This window comes from Plecotus auritus (assembly GCF_963455305.1).
Source record: "Plecotus auritus genome assembly, chromosome: 2".
Classification (NCBI taxonomy): Eukaryota; Metazoa; Chordata; class Mammalia; order Chiroptera; family Vespertilionidae; genus Plecotus; species Plecotus auritus.
In genome coordinates, this window is record NC_137771.1 from 91,899,414 (window position 1) to 91,915,487 (window position 16,074).

General features: G+C 48.3%; 1 protein-coding gene across 1 annotated transcript in view; it reads right to left on the minus strand.

Annotated features, from left to right (window-relative positions):
* The window catches only part of BMP6 (bone morphogenetic protein 6), a 154,147-nt gene that overhangs the window by 3,435 nt on the left and 134,638 nt on the right, over positions 1-16,074 (minus strand). Inside the window, exons 3-4 of the mRNA XM_080655275.1 lie at positions 13,389-13,537; positions 12,386-12,583 (exon numbers count right to left, since the gene is read on the minus strand). Coding sequence (XP_080511401.1) covers positions 12,386-12,583; positions 13,389-13,537 — 347 coding nt within the window. The remainder of the gene's footprint in view (positions 1-12,385; positions 12,584-13,388; positions 13,538-16,074) is intronic.

A 16,074-nucleotide genomic window follows, 5' to 3' on the forward strand; every position in this document is an offset into this window, starting at 1 on the left:
CTAAGGCACGATAAAAAGGAAGATAGGTTAGACAACACTTCTGTCCTCTAGGAACTTAGAGAATCAAAAGGGTAGTGTGAGACATGTACAAGTTCAGGGTGGGAGTGAGAGGAAAAGAGAGCAGCTCTAATGGAATGGGTTTAAGGATGTGAAGAGTCAATGGACATAAAGTCAGAGAAATTTGATCTTGATTGACTTAGAATGCTAACCAAACATTTGCATTTTCTACCAGAGGTATTAGGTAAACCTTTAAAAGTTTTTTGTCAGGGAGTGACACGTTCAGAGCTGGGATTCTAAAGGATGGATCTGATGATAGTGGTGTTTGAGAGTTCCAGAGAGGGGAGAGAGGAAAGGTAAGAAGACTTTGGAGAAAAGTTCTTAATCTACAATGAACTTAGATGAATACGAGAGCCTGGGGCCATTTGCATGCTACCTCTTTTTTATCACATGAACCAATAAATTACCTGAATACTTAAAGTCTGTTTGAACTGAGTTTTCTGTTACTTGCATCCTTAGACCTCCTGGCCCTGAAACAGAACTCAATATGCAGATTTCATGATTTTATAAGGGAAAGAGACAAACAGTACCAACTCAGCCCAGTGATCTATCCTGGGAAGATAGACAGGCTATCTTTCTGTAGTGGTTTCTAATTCTAAATTTATTAATTCTCCTCACCTGCCTTCTTCACCTCATGGAATCACCCTCACTGTAACTCAAAGTACCTGGGAGAAGTGAATGCAAAACGACACTGGAGGGAATTTTTCACAAGGCAGGACACCATGGACTCTCTCAGTAAAAATAAATAAGTACGCACCAACACCACAAAACAAGACACATTCCTCCCGTTGAAAATAATCTCTCAATGAAAGTAATTAACCAAACAAAGAAATAAAGTATCCTGAGAGAGAGTTGGAGTGCAAGGCAGAGAAAATATAGGATCCCAGGGATTCAGGCAAGAGTTGTATCTGAATGTGGTTACAGAAAATGAATATCCAAAATAATGAAAGAATTAAGAAATAGAACTGTAAAGCAAGATAATAGGGAAAAGAACAGGTGAATTTGAAACAGAACCAAATAAAATTTTATAAAAACCACAATAATTGAAAATAACAAAATGGATGAGCTAAACATCAGATTATATATAACTGAAGTGAGAATTAAAGAATTGATCAATGTATTTGAAGAAACTTCCCAAAATAAAGCACAGAGTCAGATGGCCAGAAAATACATCTATCTGTAAAGAGGTGTGGAAGGCAGGATAAAAAGTCCAACATTATTTCTAGTAGAAATCTCTGAGGAGACTAAGGAGGGGAACTAATAGTTGAAGGTATAAATGCCTATGAATTTTCAAAAAAAGTATGCCTTTCTGAAAAAAGGCAAACTTCTTTAAATTGAGAAGGCACAAATGAGTCCTAAGCAAAGTAAGTAAACTCCTATCTAACCATATCTGGTGAAACTAGTATATCAAACACCTTAATTCTTTTTTATTTAATATATTTTTATTGATTTCAGAAAGGAAGGGAGAGGGAGAGAGAGATAGAAACATCAATGATGAGAGAGAATCATTGATCGGCTGCCTCCTGCATGTCCCCTACTGGGGATCGAGCCCACAACCCAGGCATGTGCCCTTGACCGGAATCGAACCTAGGACCCTTCAGTCCGCAGGCTGATGCTCTATCCACTGAGCCAAACCAGCTAGGGCATACGCATTAATTCTTAAAAGCAACACTGAGATGAATAGAAAATTATCTATAAAGGAACACAAAGTAGATTGATAGCAAATTTCTCAACAGAAATAGAGAACATAAAAAATATCAAAAACTATTCCATCAACCTAGAATTCCATACCCAGCTATAGAAGCCATCTATTGTTTGGCTACCCAGGTTCTAGGAACACTGATCATTTGTGGGAATTCCTAGATAGGTAGGAATCAAGGTCCCATTTCCAACCACAGATAGCTACTGTATTTGTTTCCTGGCAGTGAGAGTATAGGCTCCTGACTTCATCAATCCAATGCACTCACTTTTGAGAGAGTGACTAAGAATGGGTGGCATGGCAGCAAGTGTTCAGGGTGCTGGTCCCTGTGGGAGCATTCAAACCACAATGTCCCCATGACCAGGTCCAAGCTAGACCTTGATTCTGAGTTTGGTTCTCCAGCCTGGTTGGTTGGATGAGTTCCCTGATACATTTAAATTATTTTTCACTTTAAGTAAATTAGAGTTTGCTTCTATTCCAAGTAATCAAGAGCCCTGACTAGCTAAATTATTATCCATAGAGAATAGGGAACACAGGGTGGAGTGGGCTCACTATTTCATATAGGGTTTGTGAGCTCATCTTTCTGTTGGAGTATCTTTTAAGCAGAGACCTGAAGGAACATTGGGGGTGGGGCATGAGTCTATCTGAGGGAAGAATAATTCATACAGCAGGAATGACAAATATGAAGGCCCTGAGGAAGTACCTGCTTGGCATATTCCAGAAACAGTCTGATGGATACTGCTATGTGTTTATTAAAAACCCATACTCTCTACTCCCGGGGCATAGAGCTATTTGACATTCCCAACTGCAGTTAGGTGTGGCCATGTGGCTGAGTTCTGGCCATAAATGTGCGGAGAAGGGAGGTATGCCGCTCCCAGGCCTGGACTCCTAAACTCGCCTGCTGCCCTCCAGTTGCTCTTTCTTCTCCTGCCAGCTACAGGCAAGAGTCAGTCTTCTGAAGACTCCACGGCCCTGGTCCTGTTGTGTCCTGTGTTAATAAGTTATATCATCCCCCTACTTAAAGTCTCAGTCTGGAATGTTCCCTGCCCAAACTCATTCGGCCTGTGTCCACCAACATAAACTTCCTCCAAAAGACCTTCTCTGTGCTGGGGACCAAGATCACCCCAAAATCAAGCCTGGAATTGTTAGCCATGTGAAAGGAAGAGATTTCTAGGCCAGCTTTCCTTCCCAGGTAGGAGAACAGGCAGTGAAATATAATAAAGAATATATCTGGTCTTGACAACAGCATGGATGGACCTAGAAAGCATTATGCTAAGCGAAATAAGCCAGTCAGAGAAGGATAAGTATCACATGATCTCACTCATTTGTGGAATATAATAACATTAATTGATGAACAAAAATAGATCCAGAGACATAGAATCATCAAACAGACTGTCAAATCTCAGAGGGAAGGGGGTGTGTGTGTGGGGGGTCAGTGTTGAGGGGGGTAAGAGATCAACCAAAGAACTGGTATGCATATAAGCATAACCAATGGACACAGGCAATGTGGGGGGGAGGAGGGACAGGCTGAGAGAGGACAATGGGAGGGGGGAAAGGGGACATATGTAATATTTTCAACAATAAAGAATTAAAAAAGAATATATCTGGTCTTTGTCCTGGTTCCTGGCAAAAAGCTACGAAAACCATGGAATTTCTTAATTAATAATTTCAGTATATGATGGTTCCTAGATAGCGTCAGGATAAGGGCTGGTCATCAGAAAGACCAACCACATGATTAGAGGGTTGGGCCAGCCTGACCTCCATGGAGGGAGACTGGAGACTGAGTTCACTAACACGGCCAGGGATTTAATCAATCATGCATAGCAATGAGACCCACATAAAAACTCTGGACACTGAAGCTCTGTGGAACCTTGGGGTTGACAAACAGACTGGCGTGCTGGGAGAGAGAACCTCCCAGGATCCATGAGGATAGGACATGGACCCCTCCTCCCAACCCCTCCCCTGGAGAGCTTGCTCTATGCAGCTCTTCCTCGTGTGCATCCTTTATAATAAAACTGTGGTCCTAAGTATAGTGCTTTCCTGAGTTCTGTGTTATTCCAGTGAACTATCAAACCTAAAGGGGGGTCATGGGAACCCTGAGTTTGTAGCCAAGTCAGACATAATTGGCAGGCTGGGGACCCCATTTGCAGCTGGCATCTAAAGTGAGAGTGGTTTTACCCTTGAACTTGTGGGTCTGGGTCAGTTCCAGGTGGTTAGTGTGAGGACTGAATTGGATTGTAGGACACCTAGTGGCATCAGAACCAAGACAGGGGCGACTTCTGCACGTCTGGATTCCCAGTCTCCTACAGCCAGAACCACGGAAATGGAGCAAAACGCTTCACTTCTGCCCCCACCTGTTAGAACCTCCTGCTCACTCGCTCCATGCTCAACAAAGAGGACTTTCTCCATAAGAACAGCTGTTTCTTTTAGAGCTAGATGCTGGCATTTTGTTAAGTAAAAATGGGGGGCGGGGAGGAATTGGGCTCCTGTTTTTCTTCCTACAGGCATACTCAGGCCACACTTAAGTTTCCTTATGACTCCATGTTAAGTGCTGGCAGAGAATGTGTAAATATTTGTGAAGGTCAATTCTCCTCAAAATACTTGTCTTCTGCTCAGAGCCAGAACCCCGAGTTCCACGGTGGAATTACACTGCCATGCCTTGTTTTCTTTGTAGGGATTCACAGATTGCAGAGAAACACTCCCCCTCCCTTGATATGTGGTTAGATGGATGGTCTAGATAGAGCCAGTGAAAATGTATGCAGTTAAAATTGAACAGGCACATAGCTAGCCACTCCAGTGGGATAAAGGGAGGCAGCACAGCTTTGTCCAAATGGCTCACCAATCAAGGGAAGGGCAGAGAAGAAAAGCCTAGAGCTGAAGAGATGCAAACCCCCTAATCAGAGCAACAGAGCAGAGGCTGGCCGCGCCATCCCCGGGCAGCAGTCCTTGGTCGGACTCGGGCTTCCTGTTTCTGATTCACGAGAACCACCAGGGAGGGAGTCTGAGCCCCATCCAGACCTGCACGTCAGAATGACCTGGAATGGGTCCCCTGCTGCCCAGGTGAGTCTGCGGACTCTAGACCTTGAGATGAGAGGCTCACAACAGGTGCAGCGTCAGCCCACTCTCACACACTGTCCCAAGACACCAGCCCTCCCTGCACGTTCCTGGATGCAGCAATGGCGAAGGCTGGTCTTGGTTCTGAGAGAAATCTTCAAGGGATCTGGCTCTCTCAAAGTTGAACATAAAAAGCGAAATCTGGCTCTCTAATCATTCCATGTGATTCCTTGGCCTAAGAGTAGAAGGCAGGGCAAGTGCCACCAGCCCCATTGGGAGTCTGGCCCAGCCAGACCAGGCCCAAGTGGATCCAGAGTAACCTGGACAAGCCGGGCCCAGCCATAGGTGGGCTTGGGCAACACACTCTTAGGTGTCCAGGTAACAAAATATAATAGCCATGAAACCCCAGCACTAAGCGCCTCCATCCCCTGAGGCAGGCGGCTCCTAGTGCACGCGCAGCAGGAGGGAAACAGTCTCCCACCACAGACCTTCACGCTTCCCACTTATCAGAAGCGTCTTCCTCGCCCTTAGCAGCACCGCCTCCCAGCGCCCACTTCATAAACGGCCCCAGCGGGAAAGCTTCGGAGAAGGCTGCTTAAAACCCCAATTGTTGCTCTTGTTACCAAATAAACATTACAAACATTTAAATGGGGTTTAAGTGGAAATTTAAATTGGTTTCATCTCATAGGAAGCTTCAGAGGCTGCTCCGGGGGAAGGTGAGAAATGTTCAAGTTCAAGACACGCCTGCCCCGGCCCTAAGGGAAGGCCCTTCAGCAGAAGCTCCGTGCTCCGCAGTGGTAAAGGCACAGGGACTGCCAAGCAGACCGCCCGGTCCCTCTCGGAAAGAAGGGAAGTAGAAGAGAGTTGGGAGAGAGGGCCAGGCTGCAGCGCCCAAAGTGTGTCTTCATTGTCTTTATTCTTCCAGTACTTTGCCAAGGGGGTTGCATCTCCTCCAGCCCTCTGAACGATTAAACCAGTGGTACCGAAACACAGAAGTATCGTGTCCATTGCTAATGGTCAAACTGGTAACCAGTGTCTTCCATTCTCACCGTGGCATAGCTGCCTCAGTGACTGTGCCATCATTCTCCCCAGCCTCGCCTGTGTCCTTATGATTTGAGACGCTGGGTTACCAGGAGGCCGGGAACACCCAGAGGTGCTGGGAGGCCAGCGCAAATGTGTCTTCCTGGCGTCCGGCTGACGGCAGGAGGGTGTGGTGATCAGGCATCTTGTCCTTGCACTGCAGAAACCTGAACGCCCACATCTGACAGTCCTGCTCGGAGGGTGGGGACAGGGATCAGTCACATCTGGGTGGGCCCCAGGGGCCGATGCTACGGCTCCCAGTACACAGAGTTCGTCACGAATCCCTGTGTCCATCCTCATTCCCATCTTCCAGCCCCTCCTAGGCCACCTTGTCCCCCTCTGTTTCATTTGTACGCCCACGCAGGCTATGGCTGAGAGACGGTCTTCTTGGTACTGGCTGGGAGCTCTTTCTTCTCAGCTGCTGGGCCATGGCCCTGACACTCACCTCCGTTGGTGACAGCCACTACTCCCTGGCCCTATGGTTGTTCTTCCCTATGATGGCTGGGCCTATGTGACAAAACCCCACTCAGCTCAGGCAAGCAGGACACTGCAGGGGAGCATTTCTCTAATTCTGTGCGGGGAGGGCAGGGTGCTCTGACTGCTGCGTGTACCGCCGGCCTGCCACCTCCTCACAGCGTCTCCGTCCCCAGGCAGCGGCCACGTACACCGCATGTTTGTTCCACCCCAAACACGAGGGCACATCCCACAGCCCTAAGAGGCCATCTGGGTCCGTCCCATCTGCACTCCCTGTATCTGGCCCTGGAGAGCCACACATGCAGGAGCCATGTGCTAGGAGAGCCCAGGCATGCTGCTGGTTTATTTCTGAGGCGGAATCGCTCAGTGCACTGAACGGCAGGCTTCCCTTGCACGAAAGACGAGGAAGGTCTCAGGGCAATGAGCCCTGGATGCGGAGGGCAGGGCCCTGCGATGATCCTGACGTGCAGGGAGGCCATGCGGCCAGCTTGAGGGGCACCATCGCAGCAGAGTCTGGGCCATGCAACCACCACCTGAGGACCCCAGGGAGGTGACTGCACCCGAGCCACAGCAGCTCAAGCCCAGCCCAGGTCCCGGGATCCAGGCAGCCCGCCCACTTTCCTTTCCAACCCCACCAGGGGAGGAGGAGAGAGAAACTACAGGAGGAGAGAGAAACAACAAGGAAGACATGGAGATGGGAAAGGCAGAAAAGAGACAAAGGCAGGGCAAGCATCCAAAATTAGGTGAGAGAGAAGAAGGGCGAGGCATGGGCAGATGGCGCCTCCCCTGCTGGGGCTCCTGCAGAGGGGCTCCTGGCTGGTGGGCTGACCACAGGCCTCGCTGCTCAGCCAGGGAGATGCTGGCAGGGCAGGCTCTGGGGACAAAGTGGCAGGGTCCACACTATCTTTCCCGAGCTCAGGCTAACATCTTCCCAGAGGAAACTTGTTTTTCAGAGTGAGCAACTCACTCCCACTTCCCTTCTCTCCCAGGACAGCAGCGGCTGTTAAAATGGCACCTCTGTCTTCAGTGGTCTGGCCGCTCTTCCCGTATCCCCGGCCTTATCAGCCCGTCTTATCCAAAACAAGTCTCTGGCTCCCACAGACTCCATTGAGAACACGCTGGAAGGAGCCCAGCTCCTGAGCTCAGGCACGGCAGGCCGCAGGGGGACCACCAGGGTCTCGATTTCCAGTGTCCGTAATCTCATGAAGTGTTGGGGGCCGGGGGGAGAGCTTTATTTTCAGAATCTAGATTTTGTTTATGGCCTGGATGGTAGCACGAGACACCAGAGTGGCCCTATTCTTCTGCTGCTCCAGGACTCCAAGGTCTCAGGAGATCCCATTCCGCGGGGGCACCTGCGTCTCCCCTCAGGCTTTGTCTTGACTGCAAAAGAATACGGAGCTAAGTTTTGTGAAAATAGACAAACACTCCCCTTGAACACTAAGCTTTAAGACCCCTTGTGCTCCGAGCACCTCTGTTCCCTTGACTGAGTCTCGAGCCCCCCAGCCTCCTCAGGAGCAGCGACTGCTGGTGAATTACTCGGTAGCACCTGTCCACGCCGTGTTATTAACGCTGTGTTATTATGCCTTTCAACACCGCTGCCATCAGCACCTTCGGAAGAGTGAGCCCAGGGACGGGACACCCTTCCAGGCGGTTTCACTCCCTGATAACTAATATCCTCAAGCACTTCATGGCCAAGGAGAGTCAGTATTATACACACGGCATCTGGAATTATTCCAACGTTCAGTTCACCCATGCCATACCTGTGCTCCATAGCGGTAGAGAATTAAGATTTGATTTCATTCAGAAAACTCTTAACAAGCCTCTACTTTTTGACTGAGACAGTTGGAAGCCTAGCTGCAGGGCCTAAAATTTTAATTTAAGATCAAAATGACAAATTAAAATGCCCCTCCTTTGAAGAATTATAAACAGTCCATTCTTCCCAAGCTTTGGCGGCCATCCCACCGAAGCCAAGGAGGACCTCATGGGGACACCTGCTGGGAACTAAAAGGCCACATACGCACTGACCTGTAAGAATAAGACCCCTTCGTCTGTGGACTGGAGTGCCCTGAAATGCATAGCAAAAAATTTCAGAGTCATAATAAAGTGCCCAAGCTGTTGCTTAGCAAGCCAGAAATTCTGGTTACCTGTCTTATCTGGAAGCAACTGAATCCTCTCAGTTGGGAAGTTCAAGGGAATAGAAGATACGAACTATCAACAAGGTCAAATAAGTATATCTAAATGCACCAGAGCCACATTTTCCCCAGGACCTTAAAGACACATGCTTGGAAAGAGATCTGACTGTAAGAAATGCTAACAGGTAGCTTTTGAAGAACTCATTCCAAAGGACAGACAGGGTCTTGAGAAGTTACTGGTTCATAGATGGTTGGCAGAGTTGGGTGATAGCAACATAAACATCAAGGATGAAAGAGGCCTAAAACTCATCTAATTTAGTTTTACATGAATTGTTAAAAGTGGCAGAAAATGTTTCCGAACTACCATTGCCAAAAGAAAGAGCAATTGTAAGGCACACTGTTGGCAGCCAGCTGGTTGACCTGGCAGAAAACCTCACACTCACCAGCTGACTTGAAATCCCATTAACTATCTCCTCCCCAAAGATATCTTGGAAAGATCCTGGAAAATAAGCTAGATCAGTATCTAGACCAGGGGTGGGCAAACTTTTTGACTCGAGGGCCACAATGGGTTCTTAAACTGGACCGGAGGGCCGGAACAAAAGCATGGATGGAGTGTTTGTGTGAACTAATATAAATTCAAAGTAAAGGAGAGGAGGGGAGAGCAAGAGAACCGGATAGAACAGCCGGATCCGGCCCGCGGGCCGTAGTTTGCCCACGGCTGATCTAGACTCACCACATGGGACCCTCCCCACTCCAAGGCCATTTGTTCACAGCCCTCATAATGGATTGGCCAGGTGTGTCACAGTCCCCAGAAGACAAAATAGTGGACCCCAAGAGAAAGAGACTATATAAGAGGGGGAAGGCAGCAAGTAGAAATGAAGCCAAAGAGTGCGAGGTACATGAGATCAGCAGGCTGGTAGACATGGAGGCTGGAAAGGAATTGCCAGATTTACCAGAATCCCCAGTGGGCTGCACAGCCTGGCTCGGACCAGGATAGTGAAAACGATAGATGACACTGTCCAGATGATATTCGAGCCCACTGCAGACGTGCAACACAGCAAACACCCATCTCCCATTTGAAGCAGACGGCTACAGAGCAGCCAGGGCAAGTGAAAACCTTCCAGGATGACTTTGATCCAAACCCACTGGTGCGTGTTTGGGAAGTCCAGCTTAAAGGCTGCGTACAGATATGAGAGCAGATGTTTGTGGGCAGTAAGTAGGGAGGAGGCGGATGGGGCTCCTGGCCTTTCCCTTGTTGTGGACTGGTCCTGCCATCGCAGGCATCTGCAGCTCAGTCTCAAAACCAGACACATATTTCCCTGCCATGTTTCACCCCGAGGACAGGCAATTTGATGAATTCTGTTAACTTCTTTACCCCGATGCAGGACGTTCTCTAACGGGCTTCTCCTGGTGGTGGTGGTTGCAGTGGAGAAATGTTAATTCCCTGGGAGCACACTGTGGAAGAAGGGGGGCAGCAGAGGCAAAGTAATCTCTTCCTTCAACCTCCTGAAAGATTTACAAGGGGAAAGGCCTGCCGGGAGTCACACCAAAGGCCACAGCTTTTTGTCTCTGCAGCATCTGCCTGGGTCACGAAGGCCCAGCAACATCTGGCCCCACCGCGGCCTGGAGAGGAAGCAAAACTGGTTGGCCCATCTCTCAGGGTAGCAGACCATCTTCCTGGAATTCCCTTCTCCAAGAGCAACCTCCTCTCCTGCATGTCCACTCCCTGCACAGCACGGATAAATAAGGAAGAGTGAGCCAAATACGGCCTCACATGAGGAATTTCTCACACCAACTTGAGAGGGTCTTTGAAGATAGTGAGATGCAAGGAGGATCCTTTGTAGGAATACTTTCTTGGTGGGGGTGTCTGGCCTTTTACACAGCTGAGGCCAGAGGTATCTGTAATGAGCTCTTTGCCTCAGGACTGCTGGAAGGAGCAAAGCAAACTGGAAAGTACTGGGCTGGGAGGTGGGGGGTGGGGTAGGAAGACCAAGAAGAAAACCAGATATACTTGTATCTTATTGTGAAATAGAAAAGGTTTAACATTCATATTTAATTTAAAGTCATCAAATTGAAAAAAAAAAAAAAGTTGAAAGGAACTTTGGAAAAAAAAAATTGGGTGACACTGCTAAAACCAAAATCTAAGACAACATGTTTTCTCAATTTAAAAAAAATTCCAGTGTGTACTGGGGCGCAGAGGGGATGTTGAATAAATCAAGTGAAATTTTAATTTTAAAAGCAATCAACATTTCAAGAGCTGCCTTCATGTCTGAGGTCCCAGTACCAAACTGACCATGTTCATTAATGAACAGAAGCCGCCCAGCATCGTGCCCAGAGGAAAACCGAGATTTTCCTTCCATTCAGCGGGCTGCCCCTTTCTTCTTCTTCTTCTTCTTCTTCTTCTTCTCCTTTTATAAACCTCAACCCTGACTGTTTCTAGTGGTAAACACAGGAACACCCATGCTGTGCAATGCTTCCAAGAAACACCAGGATGACAAGAGGCAAAATGTCACATCACACTGGGTGGTGGATCCTCAAGTTCCACATCCAAGTCGCTGGTAAGGGAAATGCCTGATGAAGTCAGAACATACGCTGCAGACACTTCCTTCCTACGGGTACTTGGGGAAGCTGCATGAACTCTTTCTGGCCACCAGAGATGGCATTTTTAAACAGTCCCCTGGAGGAATGAAAGCATCTTCCAGAAGTATTTTACGTGCTTTCTGAGGGTCCTAACCTAGGCCCTGACAACCTGCTTCCTACAACTGCATGCAACCCATCTTCGAGCGCTATTATGAGCCAGATCAAATGCTCCTCATTTAATCTCAGCCAATCTGCCGAGTAGTAACCATCCTGCTCCACAGATGAGTAACTGAAGCGGAAATGGATGAAGCTTGTCCAACGTCACAGAGTTGTAACAAGGGAAGCAGGTTCTCGGACTGGAAAGCCCACAGCACCTCTTTAACTTTCTGCTGCATTCTCGCACGATTTAAACAGCCTAAGAAAACCCAGACCTTGCAGTTCGGGCTTTAGAGTGAGATGCATCTGCGTTGGAATTGAACAGTCACTCGCTCTCTGAGGTACCACACCTGTGCCCCCTCCTTCAGGTCCCGATGCGTGGACTTCCGTGCCACTTCCTAACAAAGCACCGCACGGGAGGGACCGTCTCTGAAGAACCGGGGAATGGACACTCAAGCAGAGGGAGCTGCTTCCTCTCTCTCGCGCCCTTTGAACCTCCCTGGTCAGGGCAGGATGGGGTTGGCCCCATTACCTAGCTCCCGGGGTGAGCACGTGGCCCCAGCCTGGCTTTTTGCTGGCGCCACCATGAAAGAGATGATCTTGGAACTACTGGTTGCCTTTCTTACCACCATGGAGAGATAGTCTCTCTGAGAATGCTGCCAACAAAGTAGAGAAAGAGAGATTCTTTTGAGCCCCTGGAGGCAGCCATGCCTGAGGTTAGAAGCCCTGAACATCCAAGTTAAATGAACTAATCAAATCTGGCGCATGGGGCAGCCAAGGGCACTGCCAAATACAAGTCCATCTTATACAAATGTATGAAGCTTGTTTCTATCCTGCAACCTCCCAGGCATAATGCAACTGGGAGAAAACCTGGGATCTTTATGTGAGTGAAAGAGGAGTTGGAGAAATCTTACCAAACAGAAGGATGCTTCTCTGGAAAAACAGACACTCAAGATGCCTGCCGGCTGCAGATTCCATCTTTGGGTAATAAGCGTTCTCCTCTGTGGCCCTAGATAGTCGGTGACAATGACGAGGCACCTGCAGGCCTTTGTATTTGCTGTGCAGAAGCGGTGCAGATAGGAAACCACCCGCATGTCTTTGCTCTCACTGAGGCCTGAGAGCCAACAAAGAAAGAGACTTCACGCACACCTACCTGAAGCACTGGAGACCCGGGACACGTCCTGGGCCTGGGTGGAGCGGTTGCGACTCTGCTGGCGACGCCGACCGCTGGCTGACCTCGTGGTGCGCACGTGGATCTCACTCACTTTGAAGAAGGCCACCATGAAAGGCTGCTTGTCATACGGGCCATCTCTGCCCACCAGGCCTGCAGCTCGGGGGTTGATGCTGAGTCCTTGAATGCAAACCAAAGCACGCCCCTCTTTATTCCATGTAACTTACTCCTGCAGCTGCACAATGGATCCTTCCCGGCCTCCCAGGGACTGATCATAAAGAATGAGGGTGAGGGGAAAGCATGTGTATTCTCGGATCTCTGGTGGCACCCTCTGGATAGACAACATCAAAACCCTCCTTCCAGCCCTAGCTGGTGTTGCTCAGTGGTTAGAGCATCAGCCCTCACACCAAAGGGTTGCGGGTTTAATTTCCAGTCAAGGGCACAAACTTGGGTTACAGCTTCAATTCCTAGCCCAGGTCAGGGTGCATGCAGGAGGAAACCGATCGATCTGTCTCTCTCACATCTCTCTCTCATTTCTGCTAGTCCTTTTCCTTCATATTCATTCTTTCTTTTTGATCATATTCATCCCAACCAGTGAGGTGACTTCAATGCACAGAGAGTGCCCACTCTGAGGGCTGTAAGGGGCCCTGGATCTGCTGAACTTGGATGCTGCCGGAGAAGGGGTGCTGGGAGGGGTAGACTAAGAGTCAGGATTTAGCCTATGCTCCCATCTTTTTTTTTCTCAACATCATCCACCTGCCTTGCCTCTGAGTGCTCGCCTCCCATAGTTTCTCTCGGAACCTGGACCACCTAACCGTCTCCGAGTCCTTCAAGGGGAAGGTTTTGCTTTTCAATAGCTGTTACGAGGAAACAGTAAAGGAAGTCATCGTGAGCTGAGGACTCAGTTGTAAACCACGGCTCTCTCATAACTGTTGAAGAGGAAATGAATGACAGTGACTGCTGGGCCTGATTTTGGCAAACTTACCATCCCGAGTCACTACACTCAGCTGAAGCCCCATGTTGTGCTGTGGGGTCACGACCCACAGATTGCTAGTGGCCGTGATGTCAAATTCCAGCCAGCCTTCTTCTGAGGCCCACACTACGCGGGTGTCCAGCAAAAAGAGGTCAGAGTCTCTGAAAGAAAGAAGAGGTGGTGCAGTAAATAGCAGGCTGTCCCCTCCGCTTACTCTCGCTCTGTCCTGCCTGGTGTCACAATAAAAGACGCCAAAGTCAGATCAGGTCCCGCGTAAGGCACAGTGTCCAGCAACCTGCTGCAGCTCTGGCAGGCGTGGCACCACAGAGGGCAGGTGCTGACACACGGAGAGATGAATGTGCCAGGAACTGCAGAGAAACGGGCTTTCTCTGAAGATGGCAGGGCCCCTCAGCTTCACCAACAGCCTCACTATGATGCTTGTACAAATCTCTTGTGGAATTAGGATAAATGATAGACAGGTAGATAGGGCCATATTGTTCCTTACTTTATGGCTAATGAACTCTAGAAAGAGAGAAAGTGGGGGCCAATGAGGAAAAGGGTTAAGAAAATATTAAAATCAGGATCAATATGAGCTTTAACAAAGTTGTGTTTTGCTCATTTTCTTTTTAACATTAAGATCTGACAATCTTCACGTTGAAATAAGGAGAAACAAGAAGCCACTTCATATTTCTGAGTAATCACTAGTTCTTTTCTTTTAATTAAAGTATTTGAATGGTCTATGGTGATTGTCAAGTCCTCTCATCTGGACTGTGTGATGTGGGTGTATGTTGAGTGATTTTAAAGTTTATCCCAGTGCAGCTGTGAGCCAGGCTGGGGTTCTTTGAGGCAAACTTGTCAAGTCCATCTCTTCCAATGGGCTCCACAGGGAATATTTTTATATTTTATACAGTTTTCAACTAACATAACCCTAGGGGTTGTGGGAAGATGGAGTGAGGGCTTCTTCCTGCTCACCCACATGTCCTGGTAGAGCAGTGCCGGGGGACGGGCCCCTTCGTGTGCTGCAAGGACACTGAGTCTGAGCCTGGAATGCCCGTGATGGGGAAAGGGCGTGTTTTGGTCATGGAAAGATATAAATTCCCTGGTGCTGGCAATATTTTGCCAAAATATCTTAGAGGATAGAAAATTACTGAAATTAAATACTAAATTTAAGATTAGCATGTCAATACTAATGAAGTACATTTAAATCAGTGATAAAGCATTTCCATATACTTTAGTTTCCTCAGTCGTTAGGACAATCCCGAAAGCTCAGGAGAACATTGCTATCCCCATTTTACAGCTGGGGAAACTGAGACTCAGATGTGAGTTTAGGGCTGTGCGGCCAAGATAAAAAACTGGTAAGTGAAAGAACTAGCCAGTGAAAAGAATGTGGACTCAGTTCCCATCATGACATCCTGCCTTCTGAGATTATGCAAGACAACCTGTGACAAGTGAACACAATTTATCGCTATTCTTTTGAATATTTGTGAGGCCCGTGAAACATCCGAGTTAATAATTTTAGATTTCTCAGAGGGGAAACAATTTTTCCTGTTTACATGGCTTAGAGTTAGAAGAAAACTCTACTGTCATCTTCTCCAAGCTTAAAACAGTAGGTACAGCTAAAAGTAGTTTACTCAGCTGCTGAACGGAGTCTGCAGGGGGCACATTCAGGCCTGCCGTCTTTAAAGTGCTCTCCTACCCGCATGTGTCACGCCCCCTGTTGACAAATCACCCCCCCTCCCTGTTACTGAGGTAACTGTGAGCAGGGAGATGGGGTGTCCATGGAAAACAGCAAGAGGGGATAGCAAGTCCAAAGCTTTGAAGTTCAGATGCAAGAAGACATAAATCCTGCTCTGGAAGGTCTGAGACCTTATCCAGCAAAAACAGCCCTATGGACAGTACTGTGGGAGGAGCAGCCTGGGCCCACGGAAGCACGGGACAGATGCTCCTCAGGGCAGCGCCCTCGAATGAAGATGCTGTGGGAATTTCGGGCGTGCGGCTGCCCCTGAGGCAAAGAGGATCAGTGCATGGGCTATTGCCACAGATCGCTTGTTGCTATTTACAGAGCTTCAATGATACACACAATGTTTAAGGTCTTGTAACAAAGACGGAGAAATATACAAAAGAAAGTGGGGGGTGGGATAGAGGCCAGCTTCCAAAAACAGGTGAAAGAAAGCAGAGAAAAGGAAAAAAGAGAAGGGCATGGATTAAAGAGGGCGAACATGAACCAAAAGCTAAACGTGGGAAGAGTGTTGCTAAGAAGAAGGATAGTAATCAGGATGTGGAAGAAATGAAATGTGCAGGGTGTGTGGGGGAGAGTGGACGTGGAGAGCCCAAGAGTCTATCTTGTCTCTGCTCCTAAATTTAGGGCTCAGAATTCCTGTTTCTGCCACGCCCTTGGCTGCATAGTAAGGACAATGCCGTCCTCACTGCGTAAGAGCCCCGTGGGGTTCAGGGGTTCATGAACCTGGTCCAGCAGCTGAGGGCAGGAAGAAAACCCTGCTCACTGGCAGTCAGACAGTTTCAGATTTAGATGATTAAATCCAGGACACTGAGGTCCTGTGGAAGGGAGGTGAGGTAGAGCATGGACTTAAGATAACTGGCCTAAGTGGAGAGAGAAACAAGTATTTACTGTGCTTTCTATACACACGTATGCGCCAAAAGCCTCTCTTCCTTGGGAAGCCTGGAGAGGCAGGTCCTG